Consider the following 17,809-nt stretch of genomic DNA (forward strand, 5'->3'; position numbering starts at 1 on the left):
GTTGTAGATCGCCGCCATATGGCTGGATTATCGCTGAGTGCGACGTTGAAAATAAGGCAGAGCTCTTTCGGCCTTTGCTTTTGCATCTTTTGGCTTCAGGACACCTACGACATCTACGTGTATCTAGCTCCAATTCTTGTGTCCTACTGGTGCATGGTTTTGACAATCCCGTAACATGTGAGCAATGGATTCGGGCTGTTTGCAAGTTCCGCATAACCTTTCATCTTGATGTTTGTTACGAACCATGGATGTTTGATGGCTACTTCAGCTTTCGTTTCTTTCGGGTGTATTGGTTTTGTGGATCTTGAGTTGAATTTTGTATAGCTATCTGCCTATCTATTTGCCTCCCACTTGGAGAAGGCGTTACTAGTATTTAATAGCCGCCATGGAAGAAGATTCTTCCTTTACGTAAGAGACACGCGGGTGTTAAAGAGAGCTTTGTGAAAACAAGGACGACGTGTGATTGTTTGTTTGTTTTTTAACGCCGTGCTCCAGTGATATTCTGGTAATATGACGGCGGGACGTAAACTATCCAGTTTGGTCCACACAGTGCGGTGACTGATGAACATCGATCTACGCAAATGACGTATGAAATACATCCAACGTGTTGGCGAGTCTCTCATGACTAGCATCGGCTGTCGAAGACCATTTCTAACACTGGTCTTAACGGCAGGAGACTTATATGGGTTGCCAAAGACTCATACGGTTCTGAAGACCATTTCAAGGCCTGGAGATACACCTGGGTTGCAGGAGTCGCATTTAACTGGGATCTTCACTGGTGGAGACAAGTATAGGTTACTGAAGACCCATTCTAATCTGGATCTTCACGGGTGTTGACAAGCATGGGTTGTCGAAGACACATTCTAATCTGGATCTTCACGGATGGCCCGGAGACAAGCATGGGTTGCTGAAGACCCATTCTAATCTGGATCTTCACAATGGTGACAAGCATGGGTTGCTGAAGACCCATTCTAATCTGGATCTTCATAATGGTGACAAACGTGGGTTGCTGAAGACCCATTCTAATCTGGATCTTCACGGGTGGTGACAAGCATGGGTTGCCGAAGACACATTCTAATCTGGATCTTCACGGGTGAAGACAAGCATGGCTGCCGAAGACCCATTCTAACCCGGATCTTCACGGTTGGAGACAAGACTATAGCTGGAATATTGCTGATAGCGACGCTAAACAACAAACCAACCAACCATTTCTTGTTTCATTTTCAGCCCACAACAAAGACTGGTGTTTTCTTTCTTTTGCGCGACAGTTTCTAAACCTAATTTTTTTACCACAGTTCAAGACATGTCCAGCTTTTTTCAGTACAAGCCACGTGGACGAATGTACTTAGTGACTGTCGAGTAGCCCTGATGATGTATAGATAAAGCGCTAAATCTGTAAACGCTCGAACATGCGCCAGGTCATTTTTTATGGTCGACTTGCCGTGTGTGTTTCGCTCTAAGCATTTACTACATCAATTACTAAGTCCTCTTTCAAGGCCTAACTGGGTTTAGTCTATTAGCGACCCAACCGGTTTTTACTTGAAGTGCTGCCAACCCCCTTGTGGTTTCATTCAACCAATGACATTATCAGCTGACCTAACAACGTTTTGTGCACCGCGAATCAATGGATGATAGGTGAACACATCTGAGACATGTGCCACTCTTAAAAACAACATGTGATTACGTGAGGATAGTTATTTCTTGCGTGTAGACAATCGTGAATTGATTTTAAAGGAGAATCGCATTCAGAAAAATTGCAGTACCAACGAGACATTAAGACACAGCTTTGCTTCTTCGAACCAAGGACTTCAAAGTGACGAGTGAACGCGTTAACCACAAGGCTACCCCATCGTTAACAACAGTATATGGTGTATATCGATCTGGGGGTGAATGATATTCATTGCTACACTGAGACCAAGCCGCCACTTTCACGCTGTCGTCTTGGCCAAAATAGTAAACAACATACCATTCATTTGTTTCTTGATTACTTCCGCATTGAGCAATACTCACGATTTACGTTGTGTATTTAATCAAGCCAGGTCGACTGTCGTCAAAAGCAGGGATAGAAAAAAATAGGACATCTGTCAAGCCAGTCGACAACACTGCCCAATCGCTTCCAATGAGTGAGTGAGTCAGTATGGATTTACACAGCTTGTATCAACATTCCAGCAATATTACAATTGGGACACCATATATTCACAGATTGTACCCACGTGGAGAATCGAACGCTTTAACCACTAAACTATCCCACCACCGGTACCTCCAGAGATACATATAGTTTGCCAACAGACCATGTAGACCTTTCCTTAGGCCCAACATCAGTATGTCCTTGACCTTGAAATGCTCTCTTCGGACGTAAGTAAAAGGCCCTCAAGAACTTAAGAAATCGTAGTTGGGAGGAACACTTCCAGGTACTAGTGAGTGTGACATCTTCACAATATCAGTTTTTGCCAGTGAGCATTGGCTTACGCCGCTTTTAGCAATATTCCAGCAATATCACGACTAGACATTGTACCCACGCGGGGAATCAAACCCAGGTTATAACCGTGACAAGCGGACGCTTCAACCACTAGGCTACCTCACCGTCCCTGTGAATTGTTAAACAAAAACAGACCAAAACATGCAGGGGCTGGGCCTCGGGTCTTACAGACGCAGTTAGAACGTTGAATCCCCGCTGGGACCACTTGATGTAGTAGTAACTGGAATACGACGGAAGGGTGCATACCCACCTCGCCATTAATTCTCCATTAATTCTCAGAACAACATATATTGAGCTAAAGACGTTAAGCGGCCTTATGTAATCATTTTAGAGCAGGCTATGTGGAAATATATAAGTACACATGTTATTTATTTATTTATTTATTTAATTATTTATTTATTTATTTATTTATTAGTGAGTGACTTTAGTTTTATGCTGCACTCAGCAATATTCCAGCTATATGGCGGCGGTCTGTACATAATCGAGTCTGGACCACACAATCCAGTGATCAACAACATGAGCATCGATATGGGAACCGATGACATATGTCAACCAAGTCAGCGAACCTGACCACCCGATCTCGTTAGTTGCCTCTTACGACAAGCATAGTCGCCTTTTATGGCAAGCATGGGTTGCTGAAGGCCTATTCTACCCTGGATCTTCACGGGTCTAACAGGTGTTTTAGGTTGAATTTAGTTTAGGGAATTTAGAGGATTCTGGCCATCACCCTATTAGGTTTACAAATTAGATGGACTTCAGCAATCAATGATTGTCGTATATCTCGCAAGAGGCGTCTAACGGGATCAGCTGTTCGGGCTTTAATGACATATGTCATTCATCCCAATTACGTAAATCGATGTTCCTGATGTCAGACTATATATTGGCTGGTCTTGACTCGATTATTTACAGACCACCGTCATATATATGGAATATTGAAGAGAGCGGCGATAAACAAAATAAACACGATCACCTACACTATTACCAACAATCCAAGCACATCAATAATATCATTAGTAGAAACTGATTAGATTTAAGGAAAACTAAATATGAAATGACAGTTTACTGCCTTACCGTTGGTGGAAAAGGTTTGAGAATGCCAGGGGAAAGCTAAACCAATCGTGTTATCCGCACATTATCCTTAACAAAGAAATCCCACTACAGGGAATAATGGCTGACATTCTCGACTCGAGTCTCAAAACATCTCACAGCCGGTTTTTAAGAACACTATATTGTTTAAATGTCCAGTGTTATCGAACGTGTAATGCTGTTGTAGAGCGTTGCCACCAGCAACGCCAGTCCTGCGATCACTGGATATGCCAGAGCATCCCACCCTCGCTTTGTACAAGTCTCTAAAGAAATAATTAGTAGTTTAAATGATTAGTAGTTTTAATGATAATTTTAAAAATATAGATAACAGACTTCCGCTTATCTAGACTTGCATCTTTGAAGGATAGAATTGCCATACATCCCTGGGCTAACACCTTAGAGCAAGACTAATCAGATCTGTATGGAATGACATACATCAGCAGTAGGGTGAGCGAATTACTGAAGTAAAGTACAAGGACACTTAATGAGTTTAGTGTACTGGCGTTCTGCGTACTGGTAAAATCATTATTTCAGGGCGTATGTTACTATCACTTAGGTTAGGTTGTCGTTAGTCCAGATTCCACCGGATGAGACTGCTGTCAGGTGAAATGTGTTTTACTGTCACGTGGAAGGGCACTGCGTGTAGAGCACCTGGTCTATATATATATATATATATATATATATTGGTTGAGAGAAAGAGAGAGAGAAAGAGAAAGAGAGAGAGGTGGGGGCTTATTGTTACCAATAATGTTTTGCTATAATTACCCTGGACCTGAATGTCACAGCTTTATATGAGTATTGCCATTCTTTCACGTTTCAAAATCTATGATTATTCCGTGTGGACATTTATTATCGGCATCACTTATAACCACTTACACATAGCCTGTTACGACTCGTGAACTGTACATGTCATGGACTCCGGAATGGCCTAGTGGTGAACGCGTTCCTTGGCCACCGAGACACTGGCTCGTTGCATGGGTACAGTGTTTGAAGCTCATTTCTGGTGACCCCGGTGGGAAACCGTAAACATAGATACATAACATTTACGTATAGGTCAGTGTCTACAGCACCATGGTAACATAAATGCCAGTGGAATCTGATCTGACACATTATCAAGGCTGAATATTCCTTAGCGTTGACGTGAATCATAATATCAAGCAGTACTTTGCCTCAGACTCGCTTTCCCAGTCTCCTAGAATATTACAAACTCAAGCGTTAAATATTTTCCAAATTCATTCAGATCACGAAGGTGCGGATGGTCTGGATGCCCCAAGAAACTTCACCAGTCCAGTATTTCAATCTAAACGTCAGAGCTCAAGAGGCACACTGCCTTCTATGGATCCCTGCCTTAACGCTGCACCCTATACATGCTGTCATGTCTCTGTGTCATGTACCGTAACGTAAATCACTATTGAAGTATTTATGAAGACTTGATGCTTTTGAAAATAAACGTAGAGTTCTTACAAGAGTTAAACGGGTTTTTGTCATTCCTGATTAGTGTTATTGTTGTCACTTTTTTGGAGACGCAAGGATCTCGTCAGATACGCTGGGTACTGAATGCTGCATCGCCAATTCGTGTACCAGAAAGACAAACCCTAACATTTTGGGGGTATGTTTTGTTTCCAAACTATCTTCACACACCCATAGTAATGTTATGGCTGTCTTTCAACGATAGAAGTAAGATTGAGTGAAGAAGGACTGGATATAACTATGGAGCTAATCTGTTACGTCAACATACTAGCATTTCAGGAATGTCAGTGATGGCAGCGTCACGCACCCCAGAAAAGTAAAACCCAGGAGTGTTCATGGTTTCTATGCCAGAAAAACTTAAACATTAAACGTAATCAATATAGACTGTTCATTCATTACAATGGTATGTCAAAATGCAACATGTTATTGTAAAGCCAGACATCCCCTTCCTGCACGAACTCGTTCCAATGGCAGCGTGTAGATCCGTGTTAAGACTTGTTCTGCAGCAACCCATGCTTGTCGTTAGAGACGAATGATGGGATCGGGTGGTCAGGGACGTTGACTTGGTTTGCGCATGTCATCGTATCCCATCGTATCGATGCACATGACGTTGACCACTGGATTGTCTGGTCCAGTCTCTCATCTATATAGCTGGAATATTACCGAGTTCGGCGTTAAACAAGAAAGTTACAGCTCCTATAGCGACAGATGGTGGTCGTAAGAACCATCTCCTCTTGTAAATAAAACGGCCTGTTAACAGCAACTCGTTACTCCGAGTTCTCCATTTCCATACATTACCTCGGTTGGGATCCTCCGTTAATGTCGTGAAACATTAGACATTTTAACGGGAAATTCAGTAAGTGCATGCGCAGGGGATATCGTGCTCTAATGCAGTTCTTTATGTGTCTGTCGGTTTTGTCAAATTACGAGACGTGAAAAACATGTTTCTCAACAAAACATGTCATGTAATTGTGTCCTGCAAATTTTCATCTCCCTTTCTGTCTGGAAACACTCTGATATCAAGTCGATGGCCTCATCTGAAGACATTCCATTCGTGACCAATTCCGGGACAAGCCGAATAGCGAGAGATTACGGAAGGGGGCGAGTGCTGACGAATGAGTACGGATCTGACGTCCTACTTATTCGAAGCTGTACGAGAATGGCTTCTTCTGCCGCTTGGTCAAGCTCTGTAGGTTACGGAAAAGTTGATGAACAGAAAACCATGGTGCATGTGCAATGTGCACACTCAGCTCCTATAAAAGCACAGGTTGAGAAACGGCTATCATTCACATTTCACGATGCCACGGTTGACCAACGCCCAAAGGAACCAAGCGATTGGAATGCTGCAAGAAGGCCAGACATAGCTAGATGTCACGTTCACCAGACGACCGTTTCAAGGTTGCAGAAACGTCAAAGGGCAACAGGAGGTACCTAAGACCATCCACGTCCGGGAGCGCCTCGTGTGACGTCATAAAGACAAGATCGGTACATCGTCGTCATTCATCTTCGGAATCGCTTCAGGTTTTGTGTTTATCAATGCCTCGCAAAATTCCGGCCTTGCATGGATGCCCAAGGAAGACACAAAAGGTTTTGAGATGTGTGCTTTGACAGTCGTGTGTTCTTAGACCATTTGTTTTGGAGATGCTCACAAAGACCTTGTTGCATCCGTACTCCTCCGTAAACACCACAGTACTGTGGTGCAAATGGCATTCAAACTGTAGCGCAAATGGCATTCGTAATTACTCGGGTCATTCCGGCATTCTTGCAGGTTACGGAAAGAGGCGAGTAGTTACGAATGGCGCAAATGGGTTGCGCAGCATAGCGAAAATGACCAGTTTTCTCACATGCGAGCTCGCTTCGCTCGCATATAAGTAGACTTGTCATATTCTCTATGGTGCGCAACCCCATTTGTGCTACAATGTGCCTGTGTGTCAGCAAGTCATCAGCATGCCGTTTCCCGTGCCGTCGTTTGTAAAGTTTGGACAAATAAGAAACATATCTGACATTTATTCCTGATAAGCGTTTTATTGCCTCTCATTACATAAACCGTTTTGAAAATCGCGTGAAAATCACCCATAAGGAAACGACGAGGGAGAAACTCTTTTAGAAGTTCTAACCTCGAAAAATAGAATGAAACACACCAGGTGAGCTCAGTACATGGCTGTCAGTCAGCTTTAAAAAGCTGCAGTCTTAACTCCAGTCGTTTTCAGTGATCAAGAACATTTATTGACTCCATATATGTTTCGGAACAGCACTTAAGAGACAATAAACACTCAAACAGATGATGACATTCTTATCCGAGAGCCTCTCAAAGACAGCTGCAGTAAAACGAGCCAAGACGCCATTGATCCAAAATGAGGACAAGTCAGCTGTGGTTATCTCCCTTGAATGTCAAACGTTCTGTACCAGCTCAGGAGTTACCAAGATGAAACAGTTCGTACGGAATGTATGATGCTCTTTAATTGGAGACAATGAACGATAAATCTATATATCCCACTTAACTTTTTATAGGCATAATCTCATGTTCTATTTAGATATATACTTGACATAAACAAGTCTATTTAAAAAATAAAATTAAAACGATGAAAACTTTTCCTATTGAAAATTAAGCGTGTTTAAGATGCAAGACGAACTTTTGCTACTGCTGTTCAAAACTAGGGTGATATCAAGCCGGATGCACCGCGAAAGATAGTCAAGGTAAAATGTATTACGTGTTAAACACTGGCCTATTAGTCGGTCTTTGTTAGTGAGTGAATATGGCTTTAGGACGCTTTAAGCAATATACTAGGAATATTATTTTGAGTGAGTTATGTTTTATGCCGCACTCAGAAATATTCAAGCTATATGTAGGCTGGCAGTATATGGATGAACAGCTTCTGTATCGCTTCATCACTTGCTTGATAAGTGCCAGAACTTACACAAAAACGTCGTTGTCATAGTAACAAAGAAGTTGTTCATCCATATATAGTCATCCTTTCTTACTGCCCCAACTTCTAAACGCCTCTCAAAGAGTCAAAATAGTGGTGGTCTGTAAATAATTGAGTCTAGGACAGACAATCCAATGGTCACCGTCATGAACATCGATCTACCCATTTGGAATACGATGACCTGTGTCAACCAAGTCAGTGAGCCTTACTACCTGATCCCGTAAGTCGCCTCTTACGACAAACATGGGTTACTGAAGATCAATTCTAACCCGGATCTTCTCTGGTCAGTATTACTGGGATGATACCAGATATTCTAATCAAACATTGTACTTGTCTGGGGAACTGAACACGAGCATTCGGCCTGACAAGTGAACATTTTAAGTAACTAGGCTACCACACGCCCAGGTTTTCATTATAGTTCCTTAAGCGTACGTGACACATGACGCCTCCAAATGTTCAACGTGATAGACATGTTGACAAAGGCAATTCAATACAGATACGTTAAGAGCAGAGTGACATTTATAAAAAAAAAAAAAGACAAACGCTCAATAATACGAACATGGCATTACATATTTGAGCACATTATATAATCGAATTGCACAACACGTGGTGATCTATTAACAATCAATAGCGACGTATATTGTTCAAATGACCTCGCGTAGTTGTATGTTTAAACTATTTACCGAAGTGTCATAAAATATTCAAGGAAACAATAAGCCCAGTTACTGAACTCTATTCCTACTGACATTTATGAACAGTTGTCATGGTAACGTAATTGATAACTAACACAAGAAACGTGTTTAGTGTATTAGTAGTAATATGCACAATCGTGTTATTCAGACATTACAAAGTGTTAGTAGGCATAGTATTAAAACAATACGCCTTGTAGTTAAATTAGGTAGACCATTCCAAGGAATAATTAGACAATTTTTCGTTCAATGGATCATGTTATTGCGTGCGCGGTCACAATAACAGTCATTCTAAGTGTTGCATGATAATAATTTGGATTAAAAGTTCTAAATAGCAAATGATTGCAAAATTTCATTAGTTGTCTTAACACGCATACACTAAAACACTAGCATATTCGAATTCTTCGAATCTTGTAACAGATGACAAAATTACCACAGTAACCAAATTAAGCTATTGAAATTGGCGGCCATATTGAAAATGCCACAAGGTAGAGATTTGTACTTAGCACAATGCAATAATTCAGCTTTCTACTATTTTTTCCAGTGTCATGTCTAATGCTCCTGGCCTGTTCTGTGTATTTAGTTAGACACAATATAATCAAACGCAACAATGTCATTGCATCAGACAGCCCATCGAAGTCAGGCGAGTAAACAAAGCACACGTTAACTGCTAAAATCTCTGTCGTGACCTTCGTGTTATGACAATTCTACGTTTCTATTTTGGAACACTATAGATATACTTTTATGACAGTGTTAAAATGTGTATACAGCCTGAATCTAAGGCTCAGGCTTGGTCCAATGCTCTGTTGAAAAAAGTTCTTTTTTTTTTATAAATGAAATGATACCGGAGAATTATATATAGGCCTCCAGCGCAGCAATATACTAGGCATAATTAAGAATGCAACAGTTATGGCGATATCAACGTCTTGGTCCTCCTAATCAAATCCATTAAGCGTGTTATAATGCTGGTTAGTATATTAATCACATCAAGCTGAAAATGCTCTGGTAGTAACTAGTTACATCAACACAGTTGCCAGCACAAATAAATCCATATTCACAGGTGATGGATCTTTCCAGCGAAACAGACGGGACACAAGACCACTGTACCTGAGGAAAGGCATCAAGAAGGTCAATATAAGCATCGTGGAACTGCCCCTGGCAGCCTGGCAGTTAGCTATAACATCATTTAAAATGTACAGATGCCAGAGATGTTCCCCTGTCCAAGGGACCCCAAGGGAGACTTGAAAGGGATGCGGACACGACTCTGTGGTGTTTACCCTACAACGAAACGACTCAAAAGATAACTTAATAAGGAATAAGAATAAGGAAACAACTGACCTTTTGGGCGTCTGCTGCGGTTGGCGTCCTCGGACATTCGCCGTCGTTCCCGCGGCGGTCCATGGAAAGCATCCATCATTTCAAAGTCATCCCCGACGTTAAATGTCGGTCGATGTTCCGTAAAATCGTCTATTGGTGCAAACTGTCTCTTTGTTACACTAGTTCTGTTCGACTGATTGGCAGCATCCATGGCCAGGGCCTTGGAGGCACACTGTTCGCAGAGTTCTGAAAGTCTGAGATCAACTTCAGCATGATCGACAGTTGGTGTGCTTAAATTCTCAAACGGACTGTGTATCTCTGCATTTGTTAAACTGTTAGGGTCACTGTCTTCCCCAGTATCGTTGTTAAAGGAAGGATTTGAATATATAAAGCCATTTTGAGTTATCGCCCTTTGATCTAATGCCTCGTTATTTGTAATTCTGACATGGATGTCGCCATTTTCTTCACTGGGTGCTAAGGTTGCTAACGGGAAGGAACCACACAACTTACTCAGGGGTAGGTGGTTTGTGAAGCATAATGGGGCTCCGATTCTAGGTCGCTTGGTGGAGTGAGTAAGATTCATATACTCCATGGCCAACTTCCGTTTCCGGCGGAAGCGCATATGGTATCTGTAAAACGAGACAGCGAGAAACACCATCATAGCAACACCCATTAAAACCCCAGGGACCCAGAGTAGTTTCCCTGCGAGACCTTGGCTGGTTTCATGGGACTGGGAGACAGTCTCGCTTGTCGTCGTCGTCGTTGTGCCAAATGCCTTGCTGCTGAAGTTGGTCATGTCCCTGACAAGCCTGTGACCACATTATTCCAACTCGTACATCATCTGTTGGTTATGGTTCTCCTGGTGGTGAATTTGTATGGACATCATTCAGGTTCACACTTGTCTTCGTGAACTCCGTTGTCATAGATTCGGCCTAGGTCAAACATGTGGAGCATGTACACCGGAACGCCATCATTCAAGACATCAGAGGATGTGTTGAGATTGATATTTACACACACTGACATTTAAATCACTATGAGATTTTATGTATAACTTGCAACTTGGGTTGAGACAGTCCATATATTTCTTCTTCCTCTCAGGGTGTTATTTCTCAAGCTTTGTTCCGGTTTGCCGCCTGTAGAAAGACATAAACGCACGAGAACATGTATGTATCTTCAAGCCTTTATGATCGTTAAATCGCTATAAATTCTAAAACATCACTCTTGTTGCAATACAATGTCCTCGGTTAATCTGTCGTTGAAAGCGGGGTGGGGAGTAGGCATGAGGATGGAAGGATGGAGGGAAGGGAGAGAACTCACTATTATAGTTTGTTTTTATTTGTATTTTCTTTTCATTTGAGATCGGAAATAGGGTCTGTTGATCTAGATAAACTGTAGACCATCATGCTAGTACGTTCATCTAGATAATAGAACTTTCAGTTTCCCGACAAACAATGTTCCTCCCCCTCCCTATATCTACCACACTCATCTTGTCAGTACGTGTGGGGTTTTCTTTATTTACTAGCGTGAGCGGTACATGGGATCGCCTAATGGTTAAAGTGTTCCCTCGTCACCCCGAAGACCCGGGTTCGATTCAGCACTTGGGTACAGTGTGTGAAGGCCATTTCTTGTGTCCTCCGTCGTGATATTGCTGGAATACTGCCAAAAGCGGCGTAAAACTAAACTCACTCACCTCATGTACCACGGACAGGTTTGCAAATTTATGTTCATTCGCCCAGTGTCATGCAGTAAAAATCAAACCCTGAACCCTCATCTACACCACTGCCTAACACTTAGGAACATGCACCGGTCTTAACGATCGCCTACTCATGTTTCAGTCTACAGGGGTTGATGCGCATATGTTTACTAGTGATTGCATAATAGTCCATTATTATTCCACTGTGGGTGCTGCTGGCCACATATTGATCACAGTTGTCATGTCAAAGCCTTTCATCAGTCTCGATGTTTCCCACCACATTGATCATGTATAATTTAGGTGAGAGAGATGATTTATTCAGATGTGTGTATGCGTATACAAATTTGTGCAAAGGTTGAATGTAACGGTAGAGGAAAAGAACTTTGCAATCAGCTGATAGTTAATAGCAAGGCATGCGTAACCCTCATCATCAGTAGTTGAATCTGTTGGGGAAATCAACCATTGTTGCTACACTGAATCCGATTGGCTGTTGTTTTATTTAATTGCATTCGGATCCACTCGGCTAATTCCGTTGAATAGACTATGGCAGTACTGCTATCGCATTGTTGACTGAATACCGAACTTCCCCTCGCTATTAGGCCAAAAAGCATGAAAGTAGATTTACAGTCAGCAATGTTACTTTTCGAGATACATGTATCAGTAGGGTCACTACCAGAACCACTACCAGAATCACTACCAGAACCACTACCAGAGTCACTACCAGAACCACTACCAGAACCACTACCAGAATCACTACCAGAACCACTACCAATGTCACTACCAGAACCACTACCAATATCACTACAAGAACCACTACCAGAATCAACGTCGACTAAATATTGAGTAATTATTTATGAATCAGAACACACAACAATCATCTAAACACTGTATAACATCACTGCAATCGTCTACACACAACAACCATCCACATATTTTATAACATAACCCTGATCATCTACACACAACTTCACAATAATCACAATCACAATAATCATATACACACATTTTAAACCATTCCCGACAATAATGTACATACTTCATACCATTCCCCAAAATCATCTACCTACTTTATAACAATCATAAGTACAATCATATCTATCTACCATTCCTAACAATCATCCAATACTTTATAACATTAATTACGATGTACATACTTTATAACACGCCTTACAATCCTCTACACACAGCCTTGTAACATCCGTACTCACTACATAAACTATACATCCGTGAAGGTCCGGGTTAGAATTGGTCTTCAGTAACCCATGCTTGTTCTCAGAGGCGACTAACGGGATCAGGTGGTCAGGCTCGCTGACTTAGTTCAGACATGTAATGGTATGGCAACTGCTTAAATCGATGCTCATGCTGTTGATCACTAAATTGTTTTAAAGACCACCGCCACAGAGACAGGAATATTGCTGACTGCAGCATAAACCAACAAACACAAACTTGAAGAACGTGTCCAGGTACTTCACGTTTGACACATGTACTTCTGTTTTACCTCTACGCGCATTTCATTAACTATATGCATGTTCATGAATACGGCGTCATCGATCATACAACACAACGACCTTCAGAATAGTACCATCAATAAATTGAACATCGCTGCGGCTAATGCGTCCATGTATATTGATGTGACACAGAAATGGAAAACTGAAGACACCACGATCGTGTACCTCAGTTTCCTTCAGTGCAGGAGCATTTCAACGTCGCGGGGTCGCGGGGTCTCAGGGTCGCGGGGATAGGCATGAGGAAGGAAGGACAATGGGAAGGGAGGGATAAAGGAATAATCTGGAAGAGACGTGGTTCGAACTATTATAGTTTGTTTTTATATATATATTTCTTTTTGTATGAGATCAAAAATAGGGGCTCTTGATCTACACTATATTGTAGACCATCACCAATACTAACACCAACATCAACACCATCGCCAACAGTTATAAAATGAGAACTCCACAGCAAAGTATGTAGGCCACGTGGTAATTTAGGTCTTCCAGCCTACAGAACTTGCTCGATAGCTGCCTCTAGAATGAGAACTATCCCATTACAAGGGAAATCGACTAATAAACGCGTGAATCTTTACAGGGTATTGTTTAACATCAAGGTATGTTTAATCCCATGGGGCACACGGTTTTAATAATAACTAGATCATTAAAATAGATGAACTGTTACTGCTGCCAAGCGTAACTTTATGGTTGGAATATTCAACCGTAAGATCAATATCCTAAAAAGTAACATATCCGACTATGCCATAATGTACAGTAACACAGGAACGTGTTGTTGTGTATCACATTGAAACCTTAAACTTCTAGATGTTGTATCACGCGACATCACGGGCACGATATCGATGAAGTAACGGACGTCGCAACTCAGGAAGGAAGCGGGTTGTTGAAAGAGACTGAAACATCGATTTGCCAACAGCATTAGTCAATGCAAGGCGTATAATCTGGGTCGACAGAACACAGCTCAGATGTTAACTCCATAACTAGACGACTATGCTTTAAGTTAAAGCACATTAAGTCAATAAGTATGTACATAAATATTATATTTTTATGCAAGAATTATCGATTAAACAGCATGTATTCCCATCAACCACATGTTGCTTTGTCATGTTGTTTAAATTAATATTATTTTAGGAATATAGGGCAGTTTTTTCTCTGGTATGGAATTGTTTTGCATCGTTATGTTATAGACAGCGACTGGTGTGTTGAAATTGTTTTGAGGCATGACGTCTGTTATCGATTTTGCAAATATATCGTGTAGCTGTCTCGGACAGTGTACTGAATATTAATTAAAGTCTGATGTCTAGAAAATAGGGGCACTATGACATGGGATCGAGAAGTCATTGTTGATCTTGGTATTTTATTGTATACTCTATAGGGGATCTTCATTTTTTATTAATGATTAAAAATATTTAGGAGATTTATCGGAGTCAATCAGTGTTGATATGATATTACTGAATGTTTTGAGAGTGCATCACCATTTGCACTTCCTTACAACCATAGGTATTTGGAACGTAGTCGCTTTTGAAAGATGATTGGTGTACGGCATGTAATCTGCATGTATATATGTATTTTCATTTTAAAACAAACGACTAGAAACAAACACTAACAGATGTTTGATGCAAGATGAGTGTCAAAATCAATGTTCTAAGTGATTCCTCGATCTTCTTGAAAAAGTCAAAATCATGAATGGGACCCCATGCACGTGTATGGGGCTACTGCGTTGTGCACGTGTATATCATGCGTTGTGTTTCGGGGTGGTAATAGAGGGAAATGGTGGTGCGTTAATAAGAATTCTGTCCTTGACACGTTTGTTAACGTTCACACTTCCTATCCAAATTTAAAGTTCATTATTCCCTACATTTTTTAAGAGTATATATTACAGGTGCCGGCCAGATTCGAGTACAGACAAGGTAAGGGGGTCACTGTGTATCCTGGCATTGTCAACATCCGCTTATTCTGTGTCATCTGTTCCTGACTCGCCATCCTCAGTCAGTGATGAAATGGTTTCGATTTGGCGTTCAAGGTTTGCGCTTATATATTCATGGAAACAAATAAGGGAACACCTTAAAGTACAAGTGTTCCTTTTTTCCTTACCGTGTGTGTGTGCGTGTCTGTCCAGACTGATACCGGTTATGTTGGCCTACAGTGACATAACATACCGCAGTGTGACAGGAATACCCCTCTCAGACATCTGCGGAAGTCACCTAGTCATGCTTCTATACCTTTAATGGCAAGGCAAGGTAACAACAAGTACTTGTCTTTTAGCCTCTTGTTTGGGCGCAGATGAAGATAGAACCACCGAAAAGTTGCTCTTTCGACTTGACCATAGAGACAGCTGGCAACATCACAGCCTACGCCATTCCTGTCACTTGTATCTACGTCCACGCGGACACCTCAGCGGTTCGCTGGGTTGAGTTGAGTCCAAGAAACCTAGGATTCGAACCCGGTTCATCCCGATAGTGTTTTTAGGCTTGGCAGCACCCTCCCCGTTTCACAAGTGGTAAAAAAAGCCTGAGATCTGCACCATAAAGTTAAAAGCTGTTGTATATCCGAAACACTTACTCATCCTTCAGTTTGGGACAGGTGACAGTGCCATAATATGATTTCAAGGTCTCCGTTTGATATTATCGCGGGAAAAAATTATGAGTGTAAAATATTCACGAATCCTTCAAGGTGAAAAATCTATTTCAGTACAAACTTGTGATCTTAAACTGAGTGAGTGAGTGGGGTTCAATTAAAAAGAATACAAGTAATGTCTGACGCAGGGGCGCCTTGGGGTGAAAGCATTCGTTCATCGCGACAAAGTGAGTGAGTGAGTGAGTGAGTTTAGTTTTACGCCGCTCTCAGCAGTATTCCAGCTATATGGCGGCGGTCTGTAAATACTCGAGTCTGGACAAGACAATCCAGTGATCAACAACATGAGCATCGATCTGCGCAATTGGGAACCGATGACATGTGTCAACCAAGTCACCGAGCCTGACCACCCGATCCCGTTAGCCGCCTCTCACGACCCGCATAGTCGCCTTTTATGGCAAACATTGGTTGCTGAAGGCCTATTCTACCCTGGGCCTTCACGGGTCTCATCACGAGAAAGACCCGGGAGTCGAATCACCATGTGCGTACAGTGTATGACGCCCATTTCTAGCGTCCATCGCTGTGATGTTTGCCGGAATATTACTAAAAGCGGCATAAAACAAAAGTCATTCACTCATATACCCGAAGTGACGTAGATCTCTCACGTGTAATTTCATGGTGAAATCCATCAGCACTGGTGAGCTGCTGCTAAACAGGGGCGTAGCTACCATTATAAAAAAATGCCAAGGGCTTACACATGATGTTTGCTATGAAGGTTGGACAAATCAGATTAGTATCTACAAAAGCTTTGCAGCTTATTGGGCTTACACGAAGCAAATGGCTTGCAGCGCGCTATGTAAAGACGTACATGTATGAGAAATACAATGAGCCCTGGAATCAATGTTGACCTTGAAATGAACTACATTCCTCCGTTTACAGACCAAATATTTGACAAATACACTTTATCGCTGGTTCTTATCACTAGCGTGTAAACAATGAAGGCTCTGGTGCCATAGTTACACGTGGAGCACGAGAACATTGATTCCAGTCTCACCAAGAAAGTCGGACCTTTGTTTAGAGTGGTGATAATATGGCTGAAACTCACTCGCCTTCAATATTGTAACCGACTTGATCAATACAAGTTTGTAGGATGATAATTGCAAAGGTATTAAGAGAAGAGAATGCCGGCCGTTTTTGTAAAATAAAAAACCAAATAATGAAAGCTTCCTTCTTTTCATATTCAATTTTTAAAAAATTCCTATAATCTATGTCTCATATGTATATTTATATCGACACTACAATACATTTGCGTTGTGTGAGTCGAATGAGTGAGTGAGTGTGGCTTTGCGCCGCTTTTAGCAGCGTTAAAATCGGCTTAACAGATTGTGCCCATATGGGAAATCAAACCCGGGTCATGTGTGAATGAGTGAGGTAGTGGGTGTTTATTGCTTGGTTACTCAGTATGCTACGAGTACTCCAGGGACTGACACATTGTACCCATGTTAGGAATAGAATGCAAGCATATTGACGAAGAATGACATATCTCAAATATGTTCTGCCATGGAAATGTATCCATAGAGCAAGTTCTCAGGCCCGCAGGGGATAAAGCGGTGAAAAGTTAACATAACAATTATACTTAACACTGATACCGATGTACACTATCGAAGCGAAAACAATATTTCCTTTCGCTTGAAAAAAATGCTTCGCTTCCTTAACAAACTCCTTCAGAAATCTGGGGCTCCTTTCAGGAACCAATCTTAACTAAGTTTAACTTAATTCGTATAATTTACCTTTGCGCAAAGGTTACCTTAGTGACTTACGATCACCTTAGTGCTTTCTGAAAGGAGTCCCTGACAAATATGTACGACTTGTCATCAAAACTGCCATCATATGGAGTAATGGAATGACGTTTACAAAGCAAAGGAATTACATTTCCAGGGAAAAAGTGCAGGATAGAGTGCTGCACTCTGTTCCGTCGGTTTCAGGGAAATCTCCGTTCATTAAATTCTCAATACAAATGTTGAATATCCAAACACGAAGTATTTCTCTCCTTGAAATGTTTGTCGTAACCA

The 17,809-nt window shown here is 41.6% G+C and overlaps 1 protein-coding gene across 2 annotated transcripts in view; it reads right to left on the reverse strand.

The window, feature by feature from the left end:
- LOC137298016 (uncharacterized) overlaps positions 1 to 17,809 on the reverse strand; it is a 40,352-nt gene that overhangs the window by 3,324 nt on the left and 19,219 nt on the right. The window contains exons 2-3 of one of the 2 annotated variants that reach the window (XM_067830046.1): positions 9,990 to 11,101; positions 9,684 to 9,758 (exon numbers count right to left, since the gene is read on the reverse strand). In XM_067830046.1, coding sequence (XP_067686147.1) covers positions 9,706 to 9,758; positions 9,990 to 10,764 — 828 coding nt within the window. In that variant the 5' untranslated portion in view covers positions 10,765 to 11,101 and the 3' untranslated portion in view covers positions 9,684 to 9,705. Of the gene's footprint in view, positions 1 to 9,683; positions 9,759 to 9,989; positions 11,102 to 17,809 lie in introns of those variants that run through there. The other variant, XM_067830045.1, reaches the window with a different exon arrangement.

The sequence above is a fragment of the Haliotis asinina genome, chromosome 10 (genome assembly GCF_037392515.1).
Source record: "Haliotis asinina isolate JCU_RB_2024 chromosome 10, JCU_Hal_asi_v2, whole genome shotgun sequence".
NCBI lineage: Eukaryota > Metazoa > Mollusca > Gastropoda > Lepetellida > Haliotidae > Haliotis > Haliotis asinina.